Source organism: Centruroides sculpturatus, unplaced genomic scaffold (genome assembly GCF_000671375.1).
Source record: "Centruroides sculpturatus isolate CEXI.00-Female unplaced genomic scaffold, Cexi_2.0 scaffold820, whole genome shotgun sequence".
Classification (NCBI taxonomy): Eukaryota; Metazoa; Arthropoda; class Arachnida; order Scorpiones; family Buthidae; genus Centruroides; species Centruroides sculpturatus.
Window position 1 is genome coordinate 370904 of NW_019384919.1, and position 24394 is coordinate 395297.

Genomic DNA, 24394 nt, shown 5'->3' on the forward strand with positions numbered 1-24394 from the left:
TCGAGGCACATGACATTTCCTATTTTCAATGTGGAAGGAGTGATTTGAATATTAATCAATTTCTCAATGTGTTGTTGTTGTTAATGTTAGTAGTTAAGCTTTATATGTTGTAAATTTAAAATGGTTAGTTTAGCAGGAGATCAGAATAGAGGATCAGGAGGCGTAAGTATCATCAATTTATAAAGTTTTCTAAATTATTTCTGTATTCTGAATCATTTGAAGATGTTTATTGCTTTGTTTATTATTAGTGTGTAAATATTTTGTATATGTCTATTCTTAGTAAGTCAAGTAATTTAAATGATAGGAATATAACAGTTTCAGCATTTTTTTATAAATCAAATAAGAATATAAAGAAGTAATGAAATTGAATCTTATGTCTGCCTTAAAATTAAACCAATTACAGTATAAAATAATTTTTATACTAATTTATTAACATAAAATTTACACTGTTAATTGGAAAAAGCCAACAGAAAGTGAAAGTAACTTGTCATTATGTTAAAAAGATAGATACATGATTTTTATACACTAGGTTTTAATTCCAACCATTTGAAATTTGAATCAAATTTTTGAAGATTTGTATTTATTATGGTCTTTAAAACATTAAATTTATTAAACAGTATATAAAATAAATTATTTTAAAGTCTTTTTATTGAAAAGTTTATTTTTGGGAATTTTTTTTTTTTTTGTATTGATTTGAAGTTGGCATAAATGGCAGAAGAAATGGCATTTTGATGATTGTCATTAGCATGAATGCTCGTTTAGATGATGCTAAATGTTGGATTGTGAAAATCATAAAAATAAGCAAGTTAATCATTAAATGAAGTTCGTAAACAACTCATGAAAATAATGGAAATGTTTTGTTGATTCATGTGAAATAATAATTTATATACAGTCAATTTAAAGTCAATATCACAAGTTTTTGAATCATTCAAACAATTCAAGGATAGTATAAAAATACTTGTATATACAAAGTAGAGGATCTTAGTGTTTAAAATAACTTTGAAGTACATAAAGTTTTATTAATATATGCAATAAATTAAAATTTTATGCTTTCTTTTAATTGATAGATAAATGAATATTAGAAATTTAAAGGAAATTTAATGTTTGTGGACATCTTTTTGGTGATTATAATTTTTAAGGTAAAAGAATTTGTTAAATCATATTTGATGCTGAATACAAACAGAAAATATTAAGAGAAATTTTTTTGTATGAATTTTTTTTTCTATATGAAATGAATTTTTTTTCTATATAAAGAAACTTCTTAGTTTAAAATACAGATCATAAAACTTTCTCATTGTGTTTTAATGTCATGAAAGACTTGGCACCATGATGGGGATGAATCAGAAAACAAAAGTTATTTATTTTGAAACATTTTACTCTTCATTTCTTAGAAATGCACATGCAATCTTTTTCTAGATTCAACCAGCATTATAGTTTGCCTTGAAAATATTTAAAACTTGGCATCATAACAGAGATGAATCAATATTATGAGGATGACCAAGATTCAATTAGAACGTAGATAGCAAATAAACTGAAAACTATATTATTTTATTCAACATCTAATATGTGTATAAATTTATTGCTTAATTTATTAAATTAAACAATGAATGCACATTATGATGTCCATTTTAATGTGTCCATCAGAGGCTGACTGGATAAAATTACTGAATACTGGTAGTTGGTTGTGAGGTTGTATTTCACAATATGCTGACCATGTGGAATTTTTCAAGGTTTCTTCACATTCTTGACACCTAAATAGAGGTCATTTTCCTATTAAAAGTCCTCCTGGAAGCATCCTCTTCCTGGCAGATTGCCCATGTGTTGCATTATCATATCCCATCAAATCAAACCAAATTTTTTTGTGTGTTCACTGAACTTCAAATTAAAATAATCAACACTTTTACAATATCTATACTTTTATTATGATAATTTGTTAGTTAAAAACAATTTATTTATTTTCTAAAATCTTATATATCATTTCACTTTTATTAAAATTATTCTGAATATAGAATAGTAATATGGCTGTAGTCTAAGAATTAATGTTTAAAGGAATTGAACTACAACTATTTATTCAGAAAAGCTTCTTTAATCTTCTCTCTTTGTTACATTCCAATTTCCTTTGTTTCTTAATTCAAACTGGTCCATTCTTCAGGGAATTCTCTCTTGCAATATACCTAATTGAATTATACAGTTATTTGCACACATTAATTGTATCATTTGGAACAAAGACATACTATCAAAGTATTTTTATAGAATTGATTCTGGCACTATATTTGGTTGAATTTTACAATTAGTTGTTCATGTTAATTACAATATTTAGTACAACTCAGACAAGTTTTTTTAATAGAATTGATTTCACATCCTACATGAATGACTTAAAACTACATAATTTTTATGAAATTACAATTAACATTTTTTAAAATAAAAACTATCCATTGTACAACAAAAAAGTCTTATTCCAAAACAGAAAAATGCATAAATTGTAACATAAAAATTTTGTAGTTTAAATTATTGATATGTTTTTAATATAAAATTTTAGCAAACATATCTGTGATATCACTGTTTACATACCAATCTACCACTGATCAAATAATAAAAATATAATAGAATTATTACATTTTTATTTGCTCATTAACCTCATAAATGTTTATGGAATGTCAAATCTGTATACCTTTATTTCTTCAAATGATAATATTAATTTTAATAGTTTGAGACATTAAAATGAGGTTTCGAGTATTTGGAAGTTAGTTAACATTGAATTAGCATATTTGGAATCTGTCTATAAAATCGTTTTTACTTTGTTTTAGTGTCTATGTTTTGAAATATTTGACAATTTAAATCATATACGGTTAAATCTTAATACAATGATTATCAATATATAACAATAAATTTTGACTTAAAATAAGAAATATACTTTCCTAAGCAATGTATATTAATAAAAACCTCATTCAACTTAGAGCCTTTTTTTTGTTTCCAGTATTGTTTAATTAATTAATGATAATCAAATGTTCAAAGACAAAGTTTTTAATCTATACAAGATCTTCCTCAGGTCTACGTTGAATGGATGTTAATATACCGTATATTCCGGTGTATAAGACGACCCCCCAACTTTTACAGTTAAAATATAGTTTAGGATATACTTGCCCTATAAGATGACCCCTGACTTTTAAGAAGATTTTCCTGGGTTAAAAAGTCATCTTATATGCCAAAATATATGGTATTTCAAATAAAAAATAAAACTTTTGAATACATAAAATACAAAAATTGCACAATACCAACTTAACTACAGGAAAAGTACAAGAAATAACATAAAAGTAAACATTAAAAATATTATAAAACCAATGTATCTGGTATATTTTCACAATGACAGAATCATATTATATGCTTGCATCATTATTGTTCTCATGTAAGTACATATAGTGTTTTCCAAGCATATGACAGGCATTGATCTTCTTTAAAGTTGATACAATGGCCTTTGTTTTCTGATTTAAAAATTTCTATGGCTTCCAGGATTTTTATATACTCAGGCTGCCTAGATGTTTTGATAATAGTCGCCTCATTGAATAGGGTGTGTACATTATCATATGCATACATGGCCAGAGCTGTGGTTTTTCTTTTTATTTATATCATATCTTTGTTCTGCAGTTCTAACTTTGAGTGAATCCAACCAACTTTCCATGTAGTTAAGTTGGTATTGCATGATTTTTGTATTTTATGTATTTGAAAGTTTTATTTTTTATTCAAAATACATTAACATTCCAAAACACATTCCATTTAATGTAGATCTGAGGAAGATCTCATATAGGTTGAAAACGTTTGTCTTTGAACATTTGATTATTATTAAACAATACTGGAAACAAAAAAAGCTCTATGTTGAATGAGGTTTCTATTAGCATTACTTTCCAGTCTCATTTGTAGTGTAGTTTTTCTACAATTTATATTAGCTTATAATAAAACTTTTACCAATTGAACAACATCCTCTACTGTGATAAATCTCTGTTTAGTTATAGATGATTTTTACTGTACTCGTAAAATGCAGTATTTTCTTTTCTCTACGGCAGTAATAATGCATTAAATAAAGTTTTAATTTAGCACTTGTTTTTGGAATAAAAATTGGATACATTCTTAATACAGCAATTCCAGCATGAACATTACTTGTAATCAGTAGGCATCAGTACAAGTGAGAGCAGGTTATCAGATTTAGTATTGTTTTAGCATCTAAATTGTTTTTTAATAATAATATGCCCAATAATGCTGTATGGTTTTCTGTTCTAATATTATCTAACTTTGTATAAATAACTTATGATTTATTGAAAATATATTAAAACTGGAAAGAGTTAACCCATGAATTTTTGTTATATTATCCTGGAATGCTTAATAGGATTTATTAATATGCAGAGTCATTAAAGTATGTTTATACTATGTACTATTAATTGTGTACTATAAACCCACTTCTCTAGTTTAAAACTTAAAAAATGGATTATGTAAGATATGTGGTGTTCATGAGATGTTTTTGTAGAAAATAAATTTGTTAGAATGATAAATTTCAGTATACAGTGGAACCTTGCTTAGTGAGCATAATTCGTTCCTCAATCTTACTCGTAATGCAAAAAACTCATTAAGCAAAACAATTTTTCCCATATAAATTAATGTAAAATATGATAATGCATTACACATAAAAAAAAAAAAAAAAATACAGGTATACCTCGACTTACGTCGTTTCGAGTTACGTCGTTCCCTATTATACGTCATTTGTCAAAAATGTATACAAAAAAATAAAAATCAAGTTTAAGTCATTTTATTCGACTTTACGTCCGTCCGCCACAAATATTGAAGTCGTAATATCACTAGAAAAGCGCTTAAAGCACATAAAATCATATTAAAATATATACATTTACAAGTATGTACTGTATTTACAGTACAGTACATGCATTCGTAAATTTAGATTACTTTTTTCTGTACTCTATTAAAAACTAAAATTTATTTGTTTGTAAGCTTAAAATAGATTCTTATTAACCATATATTATTAAAAATGCATTAATAAATAAAATACAGAACTGGAAATAGTAATTTATGGTTTAGCCTAGTGACAAGTAGATTCGGAGACAAGTAAATTCGACTTACGTCGTTTTTCGACTTAAGTCGTTTTCCTGGAACCAATTACCAACGTAAGGCGAGGTATACCTGTACTCAAATATTTTATGTATAAAGTTTATTCAAAGAAAATTATACAATATACATTGTTAAGGAGCATGAATCATCTTCAGGTTTTCTCCTAGCACAGAATGAACCAACCTGAAATGCAAATTTGATTTGAAGAAAACAAAATAAATCAAAGATAATTTGTTTGACTCCAAACGATATGCCAAATTCTTGTGCTATGTAAAGGTTATAATTGAATATTAGAAATTAATTAATTTGACAAGTTATGCTGCCATCTCATATTCAATTTAATAATTATAAATAATTAATTTTTTAATTTAAACATTTCTGGAATTTAATTTGGAATTGGAATTTAATATGAGATTGCAGCATAACTGCCTACCGCTTGTCAAATTAATTAATTTTTAATATTTAATTATAGCCTTTTATGTAGCCCATGAATTTGGCATATCGTTTGGTGTGTTTAATATATAATGAGCTATGGTTGTTGATGTTTATATGTAATATGTGTGAAAACAAGTTTGGAAAAATGTGTGATCACAAGTGACACTAAGATGCTAGCGGAACAAGTGCTAAACACAGACTGATGGAGCATGCGCAGAATTTGGGACTTCCCCTCTCCTTGTCGGTCATTAAGTGAGTCATTTTTAAACAAAAAATTACTACTCACCACACCTATATAACAATCACATACACTGAACCAATTTACGGTGTGGTACGATCAACTAACCAGTACAAAAACAAGAAGAGCCCAGAAGGGATTCGAAAACGTTTGTTTTTGTACTGGTTAGTCGATCGTACCACACCGTAAATTGGTTCAGTGTATGTGATTGAGTCATTTTTTTTTTACAATTTGTTTTGTTTGTTAAGTGATGTTTCACTGTATAATGCTTTATTCATAAAGGAATATCTGATTAGGTTAACTGTCTACAATATATGGAAGGAAGAATTTCAGTATTGTTTCTAGCAAACAAATATATTTGAATAGTGTTTACTGAAGACATTTAAGAAAGAGGAATTTTTAAAAAATTATTATCAATTTGTTTTAATGGCATCCTGTCTCATAAATGATTATTCACAATTTCTATACTATACTTTTAAGTTTATTCTGTTTTAAATTGTCATAACATTTGACCATATTTACTCATTAATAGTTAAACAGCAATCATTATATCTTAAATATATTTATATTATATGAGATAAAAGTTGTAATTTTGAATAATATTTATTTTTCAGTGGTATTGTTTTAATTCAGAACAAAGTCTTGATAATGACACTGTTGAAGATTCGTCATTAGTGTCAACAGTTTTATCAGCAGAAGAGGAACCTCACGTTTACACATTACCTACTACTGGATTTATCATTTTTCAGATAATTTGTATAGTAAGTTATATGAGAAATATAAAATATAATAATAATTTTAGTTTTAGTTTAGTTATTATATAAAATATTTTTATACTTTATACAGTCTTCCAAAATTAATAGAACATACAGTGATTACTTAGAAACTTTCTATTATTTTCATGTAACCTTAATGAAATTTTGTAATACATTTCATAGTAAGATATCAACAATTATTGCACAAGTTTGGAGAAAAATGATTAATAAACAAGAGAGCTAGATACTATTACCAAAAATAGAATGTCCATCATTAATGTTCTATTAATGTTGGACGTTCTTATGATATTTTCAAGTTAAAATTAGTAGCTGATTTTGCTGCCATTTTTGGAAACAAGCTGAAAAATATGATTAGTCATTGAATTCATCAAAGATTGCAATTGTTCTTGTGGAATAATGTCCCGTCCCTGATGAGAACAGCCTTTAGTTCAGTGATGGTCTTGTATTGCTTTCCACTGCTATACATTTGGAAAACCAGGTCACCCTAAAGATTTTCAATTGGTTTAAATCTGCGCTGAGGAGTGGCCAGTCCAAAAGTTGAACGTTCTTGCTCTGAAAAAAAAAGATAAGGTTGATTTTGATACATGGAAACTTGCATTATCCTGCACGAATTCAAAGATGTGTCCAGCAATTTTTTGTCCATAAGTTTGAAGCTGCCTTCAGACAAGCTCCTGATAAGTTTGAGAGTTGTTTTGACCTTCAATAAATAATAGATCTGTCTTTCCATTCCATCCAGTTCTTGCCCAAGTTATGAGTGTACCGCCACCAGCTACTCTTGGAGTACTGCTTTTGATTTAGTCTTTTGTCTGCCCAATAATTATTAAAACTATCGGGTCTGTCGAGATTCCATTTTTTCTCATCCGAGAAAATTATCTTTTGCCATCCTTCTCCTCTTTCAAAGTTGTTTCTGGCAAACTGTAATCAAAGTTGTTTGTGTTTCTCCTTGATCTGGTTGCCTGTCTCTATTTTGATGAAAGAAACATTGTTTGTTGATCTCAAACATTATGTATTATTGATTTACTGCAGCTCTGCTTCAATTCATCCTTGATTTTTTTGAACAAATGTGTTTCCTTGCAGTGTACATCAAACAATTGTATATTGTTCTGTAGGTGTTGCTGAACTCTTTCACCTACTGTTTTGTTTTCCTGTTCATTGCTTCTTATTATTGAGATATTTTGAGATTGTTGCATGAAGCTTTTTCAAATTTTTAGCAATTCAAGTTACTTTACTGCCTTTCTGGTGAAATACATTAATTTTGATCTTCTCCTCTATGGTTAGGTCCTTCCCTTGCCCCATTTTTAATAGTAAGGTATTATGCAATTTACTAAACCTTTCTTTCCACTTGTTGATCATATTTTTTGCAAATTTCATGGATTCAAATCAGTACATGTTCCATTAATGTTGGACATCCTATTTTTGATAATAATATCTAACTCTTTTGTTTATTAATAATTTTTCTCCAAACTTATGCAATAATTGTTGATATTTTTCTATCAAATGCACTAGAAAATTTCATCAAAGTTACACAAAATAATAGAGTTTCTAGGCAATCACTATATGTTCTATTATTGTTGGAAGGACTGTAGTAAATTGGAAGCTTTTGAAAAATGGCTTAGAAACATTACTCTATATAATACTACTAATATATATATATATTTAAAAATTTTTATTCATTATAATTATTATAGCTAAGCAGGAACATAAACTGCTTCATTAGTCTTAGGAGACAAAGGAAGGCATGACTGCTTTCTTAATAAAAATACATATATAAACATCTCAAAGCTTGATGATTTAATAATAATTCAAACAATTGCTAAGTTCAGTTGGTATATTTTACTGCTACTATTAATAATTAAGTTCTGAGTTTAATTATTAATAGTAGCAGTAAAGTAGCCCAATTGAATTTGGCAATCATTTGGCTTATTAATAAAAATTTATAACCCCAGTAATGCTCCAACTCAATGGTGCGCAAACTTTTCAATTGATGGGCCAAATTGCTTGTAAGTTGCTTGTAAGTAGACAGGCCACAAAATATTGTCTACTAACAACTTAATGTACAGAAAGTGCTATTTCTATTTGTTTATAACTGATTTATCAAATGTGTGTAGATCAGTTTGGCCTAGGGCACTATTTCTCTAATCCTTTAGAAAATGGATAGGTGATGAATTATAGTCATTGATAACAAGGCCCATTTGGAGAAAAAGGATTAGAACATCTGGAGAAAAGAGGTTGCTCTTGTTCAAAGTTGAGTAGATGAGGGTTGGGAGAAAAAGGTATCCTTTTTTAATGGAGATAAAAAGGAAGTTAACATATTGAGGTTAGAGCGATTTGAGTAATGATCAGTTGTTGGAGATCAAGTTTTAGATGACAATTTGGGCAAGAGCATCAAGAGAAAGAGCATACAGGTTCCTAGAAAGTATCTTCATAGATGTGGGATTCCTGACAAATCAACAGAGCTTTTAAATGAATTCTGCATATAAACAGTGATGGAACATTTGTTCATGACTACTACATGAAATAAATGTTATTAAATTGTCGACATACCACATTGATTACTTGGTAGTTTTTTTATTACTTTAATATTTTCTTAAAATAATTTGTTTTAGGATAGGCAACTCCATGTTTAAATCAGTTAAAACACACACACACACAAGTCACAGGAATTTTTCTATAAAACTTGGCATTATTTTATAAGTTGCTAGAAGGAAATATAGTTACTTAAGGAAATGAATAGTTTAAGTAAAGGAAAATCATTTTAAGATCTTTATCATAAGATGAAGTTGGTCCAGGTATTGTTCAATATGGTTTTGAATGATATTGTGAGATGAAATTGGACCAAATAAAGATGAAAAAATGTTTCTTCTTACTAAAACTGTTGGTTTCCATAAAATAGCTGTATTTTCTTCTGCAAATACACAAATAAATGTTTTAAAAGTTTGTTTAATGCAGAAATGTTTTGGGTTTCTTCATTTTCAAGTGCATTTGAAATGAATGTTACATTAGAACAGCAGGATAAATATAATATGTAATGTAATAAAAATTAATCAATTTTCTTTTGAATTAAAGCTCTTGGTGAAAAAGTGAGCAATCCAAAAATGTTTGTGCATTGAACAAATCAGAATTTCTAAAATGGCAGAGCCATTTCTTTGTCTGTTTTAACTAATTTAACTTATTACATTTTTTTTAGTTTAAACTATAAAAAAATTGTAAAAAATAATTTTTTAAAATTAGTTTTATTAGATAATTTTTGAATGTTATTTTATCTAAAGTTTTTTTTCATTTCAGATAAGTCTTGCAAGCACATCTATTGCATTAGCAATATTATCATTTAAAGAAACATGCATTATCTTAAATATTTTTCATATAAGTGTATGGTTAGTATTTTTACCCATACACTCTTACTATAGACAGAAACATAGAAAACTATTATTATTTGGATATTTAGAATTCTACAGAAAAACTACAACAATAAGAAAGATGCCATTTATGATATTATCAATAGGTAATTAATATATAATATTTCTTAGTATTTTAAAGGCTGAATTTTAAAAATTGTCGATTTAATAAAGATTATAAAGGGTATCTGAAAAGTTACTATGCAGTGAAGAATTTGTAATGACACTAAAGTTATACATACAGCATTGCATGTGAGATCTGTAAATTGTATGTTCCATGTTTCCACTTTGCAGTAGATGGCATTACGGTTGCTCACAGATGTTCTGGATTTTGGACTAGAGTTTTGGAAAGACTTCTTTGCTTATTGCAAAGTCTCTCATGGAATCTGGCTTGCTAGGTCTCTAGGTGTCTCCCCAGATTTTGGGGTCTCTGGGGACATCTCCAGTATTTGCTGTAGGAAAAAATGCAATATTATACATAAAACTTTACTTTTATTTAAACATTCCACTGCACAGTAACTTTTTGAACACCCTGTAGAGATTGAAAATTAAGTTTACAATCAAATAAGAAACACAAATTTTTTAGTTAAGATTGTTAACCATTCTAATATGATTAATTAACTAGAAAACAGTATTTAGAATGCAGATTTATTCATAAATTTTGATAAAATAATAAATATTGTATAAAACAAAATTGAATTTGAATATATTATATATATATAGATTCTTCATTTTGTATTATTGAATCTAAATGGGAATTTCAGGTAAATTAATTCAACTTTCTGATAAACAGTAAGAGAGTATATTATAAAAAGATGTTGCATAAGAAAATTAACTACTAAATATTCAGACATTACAGTTTGTAGAAAGATTACAGAAAATTAAATCAATAAGCAAATTAATAGTATACTTTATAAAAAAGTGTTTAAATTTCTTCAATTAGATTCAAATTTATTTGAGAAATTCAAGAGATTTATTTTTAANATATTATATGCTTGCATCATTATTGTTCTCATGTAAGTACATATAGTGTTTTCCAAGCTTTTATGCTTTCTTTTAATTGATAAATTTATATTCAATATTTGGGAATTTGGAAAAGCAATTGATGATTGTTTTATCATATTCTAAAATGCTTTTAGTGAAAATTTAAAAGAAGTCTTAGTTTAAAATATATTTTGATAACAAAATATATTTCTGAAGTTAGTTTGCTTTCAATTTGTGTAAATATTTTATTTTATACATTCTGTACTTTTTACAATTAATTGTTTACATTCATTACAGAAGTGTAATGAATGTAGTTCATTGATATTTTAAACTAAGTTAAATGCAGGAAAAAATTTATGAACTCTTATATTTAGCAAAATGATATTTTCAATAGTCTCAATGATAGTCTCAATAGAAATGAATTAAACACAGAAACAAGAAATTTGTATAAGTTCTTATTCATTTATTCAAAATAAATTATTCACCTTTATATTCATCAAAGTTAATGAAAATATGTTTCCAATCTTTAAATATAAATTTATTAATGAAATAATTAAATATGTAACTTCACAAACAATTAAAATTTATCAGTTATCAATAATCTGTATCCAGTTGCTATATCTTTTACTCTCGTTGAATTCATATAACTTAGCTATCTACGGTACATTAACATTAAACTTTTATATTATATTTTAAGAAGTAAATACATAGATAGTTTATGATAGAATTAATTAACAAATTTAAATACTTAAACAATTTAACATTCTAAAGCTACAAATTATATTTATTTATCGTATTGTAATAATATGTTAACAAGTGTTTTGAAATTTTATTATTAACTGAATTATTAAATCATTCATGCAAAAATTTTAAAGATTCAAAATTTATGCTTTATTTATGATTTTGCTAATAATTTGATGATACATGCATGTAATTCTTTTAATCTAATGAAAGTTAAAGTATATTATTTTGTTGTTATAATATATAAAATATGATTAATAAAAAATTTAACTTCTATAATAAAGAGTGTAACTTCAACAAAAAAGATAAATACACTCTTCTTAAACTGCACTTACTAAAAAATAACTACCATTTACTAACCTTTAACATTTACAAAGAAATAGGAGCAGCTACTAACAGAAAGATAATATTTAAAATGAACCCAACAGTATATCAGATGCTATGTACGGACAAAGATCCTATAGACCAGAACCTTATTTCTGGAGTTTACAGAATACCTGTACAAGACGAGAGGTAGCAAAAAGAACTGTACTACGTTGGAGCTACAAGGCAGTCATTAAAAGAAAGAATAAAAGAGCACAAAACGAATGTACAGAAGGAGCAACCCATCATGGCTTTAGCGACATACGTTATAGCAGACCCAACAGAGGTATCAGTGAAATGGGAAAGAGCAGAAATAATACATAAGGTACAAGACAGGTGACATATTAAATATGCAGAAGCCTGGCATATTCATAAGAGCAATCTGGCAGGACAGGCTATAAACTTCAAAGAATCATATAAAGTATCCGCAGCATGGCGAGCGGGTGCATTATGAACGTATCAGCATAAAGAAAAAAGCACAGACAGACATTAGTAGAAGCCAGTTATATCATCTATTTCTTTATTATTAATATGTATTTTTATTTTTGTGTTAGTATATGCATATATTTGTACATTATCAATCCATAGATTCTATTTATTTATTTTTGGACTTGCGCAATAAGTGCTGAGAAAGCGTTTTAATGTTAAAATGTTCTATAAACGGTATCGTTCATCATAAATCAAAAATTGTTCATTCAATCCTGACGAAGGTCAATTAATTTGATTGAAAACGTTAGATTACATTAATGAAATAGACTGCATATTAAAGGTTAGTAAAGGGTAGTTAAAAGATATATATTTTCAGAACTGCTTAGCTTTCTTGTCAAATGTATCTCAAGTAAGGCAGCTCAGAAAGAATAGAAGAGACTGAAGCTTGACCACCTAAACTTTTAAAGAATTAAAAGTTTAAACTATGTTTCCTTCTGTCTAAGTTCTTTAATTTGAGATTCATCTGACATTGGAGTTTAGTAGTATGGGAAACTTTTTCTCTTTATTGAATTTGGAATCTTTGAATTAATTTAACAACACTTTAGCACTTTTTATCGTCATTGTAGTGAATTCTTAATCCAGTTGATGATGATAATGGCATTCCTATTTAACAGATATATTAAAGAAACTTTTAATTAATTTACACTTACACCATTTAAAAAAAAGGGAGAAAAAACAGAAAATTCTGTTTTTAAAATCAAATTTTTACCAGATTTGTTTTAATTTCTAAAATAATTATTATTGAATCAAATTTCTTTATTTATCTAAATAAATTTATTTCTCAGCTTGTTTTCTGTCCATTCAAATTGATTGTTTTAATAAACAAAGTTTTATCTGTTTCAGCCTTTTCTATATATATTATATTTTTAATATTTATTAATTATATTATTTTATTGATTGATAAATATTAATTTAAAATACATTGGAGGAATTCACTTAAACATCTATTCAGGAGCAAAGGAGATCTTTCTAGCATAGCATGAGTATATGCGTGGGGTGAATGCTTATTCTGGCTCAAAAATAATGAAAGGAAATCAATTTGAGATGATTTAGCTTAACATACAAATAATGTGTGACTGTAAGGGATAAAGACAACATTGATAAATTGATACAGAATATGTTCAGCAGCAGTATAAAGATGTAGATTTTCAAGTGTGGTGTTATGTATGGCACATAAAACATTTTGGTGGTCACCATTTTATGGGCCTTTCTTATATGTTTCTCTAGTTTGCCAATATCCTGTGGCACTGCTGGGTATGCATTGTATACTGCTTTTAAGTGATCACACATGAAAAAAACCAGAGGGGTGAAATCTGAGGAACACAGCAGACTTCAAATGGTGCTGTGCTGTCCTATCCAGCACTTGCTAAACTGATCTGTGAGCTACTGATGAACTGTACATCTATCAGGGAATGAGGTGGCATGCTATTATGCAGGCTCTAAACTTGTAGTTGTATTAATGTCAAGTCTTCAATTCATTCATCTACCATCAGGTTTAGGATGTTCAGATATTTGGAGCGCTGTCAATGGTTGAATAGCTGCTCATCCCAAATCCCACATCAAATATTTAACATAAAAGGTACTTGGTGTCATGTATGTCACATGCATTGTGGAGCATGCTCTGCCAAATGGGGACATTATGACGGTTATACACTCTGTTCTGGAAAAACAGTCTCATGTGTTCATAAAATACACTGAAGGAGTTGTTTGGCATGCTGTAAACTTAATGTTCTGTTTACCACTCATATTGCTATGCAGCATCTTTTTGTGAGGCCCCAGAAATAGCCCCTCAAAAGAAAGATATAAAAAAATTTGTTAAGTTAAATTGTCAAAAAAACAAATTATGTGTTGAATCGGTGATACCGGTTCAACACATAATTTGTTTTTTTGACAATTTAACTTAACAAATTTTTTTACCGAAAAACATACCGAAAAACAAAATTTTAGAAAATAAAAGAAGAAAATTTAAAAAGTTAAGATGCCGTTTAGAAAATAAAATGAAACTAGAAAAAAATATCAAAATGAGTGTAGGTGTCATAATCAACAATTAAATGCAATCAGAGTCTAACAGATGGTGTCAGATAAACCATCTTCAGCCGACCTTTCCCACAAACTATATGAAGCTCCATTTGCACCTGGAGACAGGTGGAAAACCAATTAGAAAACGATGATGTAAGGTCTGTCCAATTAGCAAAAAGCCGATCTCGAAAAACTTATAAAAACACCAATTCCAAGGACAACGAGGCTTCCTGTAAGACTTCCACTAGACTTCTGTTGTGTTTGTGTATCTCTGTTTTTTTGGACCTCCGTTAATCTTTCGTGTACTGTCTCTCAAGACTTTGAACATTTTACTCAACACTGTCCAGGGGCCCCTACAACACTGGACCAGATTGCCGCCAAAAACCCCTATGACACTGAATCAGGTCGCTGCCGAAAACCCCTACAATGCTGGACCAGGTCGCTGCCGAAAATCCCTTTGACACAGGACCATATCGCTGCTGAAAACTCCTACGATGCAGGACCTGATCACAACTGAAATTCTACAACATAGGACCAGATCAGATCCGAAGACATCTTAAAGTTCGGAATCTGAGGACCTTTCCAACAAAAAAATTTATGTAAGCATTTTCGATCAAGAATAAATGGTTTGCCTCTGTAAAACACTTGTCTTTTGCTGCCTCATAAAACCGCCACCCACATACGCATAGACCTTAGACTATCCTGATGGTAGGGAATAAAATTCTCCCCCAATCAGTGTTCTTATATTTTGCACGTTATACTGGTTGCAGATAACAACAGAATGGGTGTGATGTAATATCTGATATATTTGTTTTCACTGCACAACTACAACCTAATCTAATCAAAGCTGAAAAGATCTCTTTTCCCTGAGTTGTTTACATGGACACTACATATACAGCAGAAACTCCATCAATTAGGATAGTGTGAACCGCCGGGGAGGTCGGGAACTGTCGACTCTCCCTTTTCAGCTACAGGTCATTAAACCTGCTCACTTGTCAAGATGGCTAAATTTCGAATGTGGTCCCAAAGGGTCGGGATTCTTTCTGTCAGGTCGAGTGGAGGAGTTGAGAGGGGTCGTCGACAAGGTGTAGGCGATATGTGAGTAAAAGGACACCATTTAACAATGGAAACAACGATTTATTAGATTAACAAAAAATAAAGATTACAAAATTCACTAGTTCCTAACTCATGGAGAGAGAGTTTACAATTATTTGTTCCATATCTCTAGTAGATTTTAATGTAGGCACAGAGTTTGACGTACAAAGTAAAAATTCCCAGAGACTTAATCCTTTCAGACCATAGATGTGAGATTCCCCCAAGGAGGGGGAAAGAAGTTGCTTTTATAGCTTCGGGCAGGGGAAATTAGTCAGGTGATCCCCTATTGTGTGAGGTAGAGTTGGTCCTGCAGGTATGAAGGTTAAAGTTGTTCCCGGAACCAAAACAAAATGACGAATTTGGACTTTAACTATAAATTTTTTGTCTTGCAGCAGAGGAATGTCATTATTCAAGGGTTGAATGTTTATATTAATGATGAAAGTTATAAGTTTCTATCGATATTTGATTTTTTTTTCCAACAATGTTATTTTAACGAGGAGGCGACAAATTTATGTCAAATACGTCAAAAATTTAGGGGGGGGAAATGAACAATTTTGGCCTTACTCTGAGGTCGGATCTCACAATAGTGAGTGGACAGTTAATCAAAAACCATGCCTAATGGAATTCATATTTTCCAATAATGCATTTTCATTTATTTGACATCATAAATTCAGCAGAAAACTGAGAATAAAACCAAGCACATTGTAGCTTGGTTTCATTTTTTTTAATGTCAGAAATTGTTGATGTTTCTACTTTGTAAAGTTTTGCTAGATTTGTACCATTTTTGCCTTTTTCCAAATATTTTAAAATTTACATTTTGGTGTGTATTATCAAAACCACCTGTTTTTAAGGCTTTTGAATCGATTTTAGACTGCAACATAATTCAAAAATGGACACAAGGTGTAGTCACTGTTTCCTATTTGTAATTCTTGTATACAAATAAGAGAGAGTAATTGCATTTTGTGTGTTCATTTTTGAACACAAACTTCTTTTGTAAAAACACATTCTTTTTTTTCCTTACAGAAGAGTTACATTATCTCCTGATGGGGAGAAGAGTAGAAGAGACATACTATACTATATTATATTTTCAGAATGCTTCTGGATGATTGAGATCTGGATAATCAATGTTTTTCTGTATCTATAAATTTTTTAAGATGTTAAATATATAAGAATATAGTAACAGTGATTGGATCCCCAATTAATTAAACTTGTTTAATGAAATTTCTGTTATATATATATAATTTTAATTTTAATTTAATAAATTCTTTATTCATATTAAGGAATCTTTGTTACAGGGGGTAATGATTAAGGAATAAGCAATACAATCATAAGTAATTATAATCAATTTAATTATTTATATAAGAAAAAAAAATTAATTAATTGAACATCTAGTTATTTCCTATATTGAGCATTCAAATCATTAATAATTTGGTTAAAGAAATTAACAATTTTATACATATTTATTTTCGTTAAATTGCCCAATTTAATTCTATAATCAAATTCATTATTTGAAGAAAATATTCTTAGAGTTTGAAATTTTTGATGATATTTTTTTTAATGCAGTACAATCTCTAATTAAATGAAATGTAGAAAAGTTGTTGGAATTACACCAATAACATGATTTAGTAAAATCTATATTATTTACAATCAAAGAGAATTGATTTAGTCTCAATTGTAGTAAGATACGTTTAATGTTTAAAGTTGTATTCATTGTAATAATGTTCGATTGAGTGGGAAAACTTAAGGTATGCAAGTACCAAGGATGATATGTTAAGTGTTATATATATATATATATATAAAGTATTTAAATATATATAAGTATTTATATATATAGAATATAAATTGTCTATATCATATACAAAGTATTTTCAAATGAATTTGTGTTGTGTATAAAAAAAATTAGCCAAACTCTTAATTTTAATAATTTATACAATTTTTTTTATATTTCAGGTAATACAGTATTGTTGTGTTTTCTCACATTTTCATATTATTTATGCCAAACCCATAATACAAGTATATTTAGTGATTTTAAATGCTGTTATCAGATTTTATTTGTTGTGAGTCTTGAAACATTAATATTGCTCCCAGTATTGATTACTTTCTGTGGTAAGTAAAAAAAAATAATTTTTTATTTGTAAATATTCATTTCAAATATTATGAGTTTTAGAATAGTGTATATTTCATATATGTAAACCAAGAATATTTATATAAAATCTACATATAGTTTATATTCACAAAATATTATGTATCATTGCTTTATTTTATATTTGACTTTTAAAATATTTGAAATATTTATTAATTTGTTTTATGATTTATCTAGAGGCATTTACATACACTACTTTGTATATGAACATAATCCCTAGTTTTTTGATTTTAATTAAGTGATGTGTAATTTGATTAGTGGAAATAAAACTCCTTTAATAAGTTAGGGAGCTACTTAACACAATATATAATATTGATAAAAATTACTGTAAATAATGTTTTTGATGTTTAATTATTTCTATATGAAAGAAAAATAAAATATAAATATAGAAAATAAACTTTCCTTTTAATAAATAATTTTTAATTCTTATGTTCAATTGCCTGATGAAGATAAAGTTCTTTTTGATCATTTGACAAAGGTAAAGTTGTTTTATGTATCAAAATTACTCAGGTTTTCTTTCAGTTGTATTTTTCTTTATTGTTAAAATAACTTAACATTGAAAGGCAGTATTTACAGCAGCTTTTACTAAAACCCCTTTGTGATATGAATTCTTTATTGGATATATTTTGCTCTCTATCTATCAGCATTTTAATTTACATTATATAACAATTTATAAAATACCTACTGTTTAATATCATAATGTTATGACAAGTGAGAATTTATTGTTTAATAATTCAGGAAAATGCACTTTAAATCTGAATTTTTTTTTAAATATTTAAAATTCTTTTTTATTTTCATTGAAATTGCCAACAAATATCAGAAGATTTTTTCTTTGTTATCTTCTTTAGTCTGCACATAGATGAGAAATGATGTGTAAACAATATTATTCCTTGTCTATGTAATTCTTAAAAGATAATTGAAATGTCTTATTTAATATTAAGAGACATGAGATAAATATCTGATAAATCTCAGATAGAATGGAAATAAATTAAAAATTAAAGCCAGCATCAAATATGGAAGACAAACAACAAATTTATTCAAATTAAATGTAAGTGAGAGTTCAGCCAAATTATAATGGAGTGAGATTGTTTTAATACAAATTAATCCTTTTATGCAAGAAACTCTAGATAGGAAAACATAAACAACCATAAATATAAATCCTGTCATAAATTCTTTTAATAATGAACATTTTTGACTTTGTTCAAAAGCCTTTATCAGGGAAAATAACTTCAAACAAAATGCTCACAAAATGTCTACATTGTATTGAATTAGTAAGAGACAAGAAAAATTCTCAGAATTAACAATTTATTTATCAAGATACTAGTTCAGATTACATATTGAATAATGATTTTTTTTATATCAAAAGACTAAAATTTTATTAAAATCATTACAAGTAATGAATTACGAAAGCAATTTTTAGCATTTTGAAGGAAGAATACACTTATTAGTAGTAGATCTGACAAATCCAAGTTTACAAGTGCATCCTACAACACATTGAGTAGTACAGAATTCTGATGGGTTCATGTAGTTAGTTTTATTTATGTGGTACTGGACAAGCAGTACCACATAAATAAAACTCTTCATTTTCCCCACATTGTGCTATAATAATGTTTTTTTTAATAATAATAAAAAAATTAAAATTTACTCAGAAACATTTACTTTATTATTGTTTTATTCAGGATTAACTAGTTTATGTGGAGAGAAACTTCATGTACTATTAGTCATGCTATAACTATATAGCTAATTCTGATGAATTTCATATTTTACTTAATAAAATTTAATATCTGTGATTTTTATAAATAAATGTATGTAAATATAAATTATTGACTTACTTGAGATAATATCTAAATTAACAGTTGATGCAATGATAATAAGTAATGTGATGATCAGGAATGCCTTCATGTTGATTCTAAAGTTGGTTGTCAACCTGATCGGAGCACTTTTAAATGTCTCATTTTAAAAAGAAATTTTTACATTAAAAAAATTTTAAGATAATTTTTAAAAATTCTGTTAATTCAGATATTGTTATCGTTCTATTCCGGATTAATTCTTCTGGTCGTAGATAAAACTTCTATCTGAACATCATATTTAATTCAGTGTGCAGATAGAAGTTTTATTTACTGTAATTGTTAAGAAGTAGAGCTACTTCTGATAAAAAATAATAATGATATTTTAAAAAGATCTCATTTAAAAAATAATTTGTAAGAATCACCACATAAAATTCTATAATTCTATTCTATATTATAATTAATTCTATAATTACATTCTACAATTCTATAATATTTTAAAATTGAGAAGTTATTTTGTCTATTCATTTATAACTAGCTTAAATTAACTGTTATGTCTGTGTTTAAATTAGTCTAATTTGGGAGTTCCAACTGTGTTCAACACACCAAAAATAAGAATTATATGCCATAAATTTTAAATTTTTTGAAAACTTTTGTATGGAAAAAAATTTAAATTTTCTCTAATTGCTTTAAGATAAGTCAATTGATTGTAAAAATTTTTTCATAGCTAATTTATTTTCCTTAATTTTTTATTATTAATATTTAAACCTTCATATTAGCAAAATTACCATATCATTTCCTTATTAAATTTTTAACTTTATTGTTTATATAAGCATTTCAGATTTCATTCATCTTCAAAGATTCTCAGTTTTTTTTAGCACTCATCAATGCTCTATTTTTTTAAATGACTTTTATATAAAAGCACATAGCAGCCAATTTAAATTTATAGAATTTATATATGGTATTTTAGAATGTGTTGCAGGCAATATGTAATTTGATTAAATGTTAAAGATTATCTGCTATGCCACATTTCTATAAATTTTTTCATGAAGAAAGAACATTGATGAGAATCGAAAAATTGAGAAGTTCTAAAGTAAAATTGGCACTGCATTTAAATGTATGAGTGGTTGTTTTGTAGTTCTAAAGATTGATGGAAGTCTAAAAACAGTTAGATAAGTATTAAAATTAATTAATAGTTTGCTAAAACATTGATTATTATATTATGCTTTTATAATCTATTAAACATGTTCCTTTTTCTGTCTGTCTTTGTTTTATTAAAAACTATTTTATTTTACTTTTTAAATTTCTTAATCTTAATCTCAGTAAATGTAAAGTAAGCATCTCTTTACTCTAGAATTCACATCAGACAGATTAAACAAAATAGTTGGAAGCAGCTGACTTCAACTGACTCAGAGACCAGTTGTACAATATGACATTTACCAGATACCCTTGTGTCTTTACACTGGCACTTTATTTTAAAAATTTGGAAAGTTTTTGGACACACCTCCTATTTCTTATATAAAATTTTCTTTTTGTGAATAATTATGCAAAAGTAATTGTCATTTTACTGTACTTTTGTTTTATAATTATTTTGTCAAACAAACAATATCAAGCATATTAATGATTAGATATAATTTATCTATATTCCATTAAACTGACTCAGTAATCATCATGATATTCTATTAAATACAATTAGATTATGTATGGACAAATAGATTATATATGGATATAAGGATTGATCATGTATGATCAATCCTTTCTACCATGATTGTCTTGCAACTTTTTGTATGGTCTGTTGTCACTTGTGAAAGAAATCATTTATATTATTTTTAACATATTGCAAGTTTAATAGGGCAAACAACAATAAGCTGAAATTATTCTTAATAAAACTTTTTGTTTCTCATTAGTTTCTTTTTTCATAAAGCAAGTACAGTGTCTGTTTTTGTTAATCCTTTAAACTTGCATAAATCTTCCCTGTATTATTGTATTTGATTCTGTTTAATAAATATTGATTATTATATTTTTGTTTTAAAAGCAAAAATATTTTGTCTATCATACAGCTAAGAAAATATCAAATATAAAATAAAATAGTAAAAAAATGTATTAATAAAGTTTATATATCAAGTCCTTCTATTAAAGAAACAAATTAAGATTTGTTAAATTAAATTAAAGCAAATTTGAATTTAACTTAATTTTGAATTATAAGATTTATGATCAGAATTATTCTATAGATATTATATACAAGGTAGCTTCAAAAAATTTCTGGAATTGATTTATTATTCAAAAGTGTGTGTACAGTTGACAAATAAGGCAACATGCCCTTCAAAGTATTGTCCTTCAGCAACCACACACTTTTGCCAACGCTGGCAATAGCTGCTGAAAACATTCTTGGAGGCCGTCTCACAACAATGCCTGCAATGCAGATGTTGCACTCTATATAACCTCATCCACATTCCTAAAGTCACATTCTTAAAGTGGTGTCCCCTGATGGTATCTTTCAACTGGGGGGAGAGTTAGAAATCGCACAAGATTTGCCATGAGCATTCGTGGACCATGTGTTGGAAAACACAGTGCATGCTCAATTGATCAGTAGGATGGAGTGACAACTTCCAGCTGAAATTTCTGCTGTCTTGGTGATCTGCTCAATTGACTTACTGTTTGTCTGACCTCACTATCTTGATTACAACCAACACTTTCTCATCAGACATTAATGTTGATAGATGACCACTTTGCAAATCATCAGCAATACATTCTCAAGTTTATGGCAGATTCTACATAGGTGTCTTGAAGCATCTTCAAGGTCTCAGAGGATTTTTTTCCCCAATAACACACAAAATTTGATATTTGCACATTGTTCTTCCACAGACATTTTTGTCATACTCTGTTTTTGACATCTTCAGTGAATGGTAACTGTTATTATCTTTGCAATGAGTATGGATTTGTTTGAATACATTTCTCTATTCCTGACATGTTTAGCTAAGACATTCATTACATGTTCCTTTTTTCATTGTCTATAATTGACTAATTCAGCATAATTCTGGAAACTTGAAGCTATCTTGTATTGTAAATTTAGATAAAACATAATTTTAAAATAATTCTATAACATTAGAATAGAGATTCTTTTTAATACTTTTTCCTGTTATTTAGTGTTAACAGTTAGATTCAACATGAACAAAGTAACTTCTGATGTTCATTGTGATGAAATAGCTACTGTATATTTATCACATGGTCCTATTGGCGATATTGGATACAGGTAAGTTATAGTAGTAATCTTTTATAAGCAGTTAAAAATAAAAATAGTTATGTTATTTATTTTTATATTACTATATAAATATATCCAATATTATGAAAATGTTTAAATGAAACCAGTTTAATTCCAAAATAACACACTAGTGTAGAATGATATAATGAATAAAATTGTTAGGAACTATAAAATACTACACAAATGTTCACAGATGTTTAGTTCTAGTGTTTTCAGTTGAATGTGGTTATCTTCAGAGATAAAAATCTTTTTATTTCTGAAATTGAAATTTTCTATTTCTGAAGATATTTGTTAAACTGAATTGTTAATATTTTTCAATTCTTGATAGATTTCTATTTATAATAAATGATTCTTTCCCTCATAATAATTTTTATTTGTGTCAAATGCAAAAATATTTAAACCATAGTAACTGTAATATTGCTGAGAATAAGTATCAAAAAACAAAATGAAGAAAAATGAATGAAAAACAGTATTTTTTTCAAATAAAATTTAATATGGAAAAGTATTTTTAAGAAATTATTCTCAATCATTTTATTTTAATGCAATATTTAAAGCTGTTTTTAAAATTAATTTCTTCACAAAAATAATTACATAATTTGTTTGTATATTTGTGGAAATTGCCTATTTTTTGCTTTCTGTTTCTAATTAAATGAATGGTAATTAGGGTAAGACATTAAAAATGTTTTTTGTATTAAATATTTGACTTTACTCATAATCAGTTTAAATAAATAAATAATGTCAGTAAGGCAAGAAATATACCCAAACAATAAGAATGGCTACAATAAAATATGAAAACAACAGTAACATATTTACTGCCTTCCTAGGAACTCTAATGCCATTCATATTTGAATACAGTGGTGTCTTGTACTTCAAATTTAATTCTTCCAGGAAGCCATTTGATGTCCGAGTTAATTTTCCCCATTAGAAATAATGAAAAGTGAGTTAATCCATTTCCAGTCTCTAAACAATATCCATTTTGATAAACTTAAACAGCAAATACACATAATTTAATATAAAAATAACACATTTAAATACCCTAAATAATAAATCTAGACATGAAACATGAGATAAAATATGTAAATACTATATAATAAAACAAAAATTACATTTACTGTACCTTAGTGAAGAATGGTGATGTCCCATTTCTTATGGTTACTATGCAGCTTGCATGGTTTTCTCACAAATAAATTCTCTCAGAGATGGATAGTATCATCTGATAATTGCTTCTCATTTATCCATGCTAGGATGAGTTTACCCTTCTCCTCAATAACATGCAGGTTCATCATTTTCACACCTTAAGCTACATTTGCTGCTTTTATTGCTTCCTTCTTCTTAAGAATGATGTACACCATTGATTTTGGCATATTAAACATGGCTTCCAGATTAAACATACATGCACCATTTCATGTTTCACAATAAGTTTTTTTACTTCAATTTTTGATACTATAATCTTTCCCTTAGGTTTCATTGCTTCCACACTATTCTTAGATGTTATGGTTAATAGGGATTATATCTACTGTATACCAAACATCTCAATAATAAAGCAAAAGAAATA

General features: G+C 27.6%; 1 protein-coding gene across 1 annotated transcript; it reads left to right on the forward strand.

Annotated features, from left to right (window-relative positions):
* Window positions 1-22886, forward strand: LOC111631840 (transmembrane protein 192-like). The gene is made up of 5 exons (XM_023376164.1): window positions 1-162; window positions 6400-6546; window positions 9847-10063; window positions 17598-17753; window positions 22725-22886. Exons 1-5 carry the CDS (start codon window positions 121-123, stop codon window positions 22832-22834), a joined length of 672 nt encoding a protein of 223 aa, XP_023231932.1. The 5' UTR covers window positions 1-120; the 3' UTR covers window positions 22835-22886.
* The last annotated feature ends 1508 nt before the right edge of the window (window positions 22887-24394 follow it).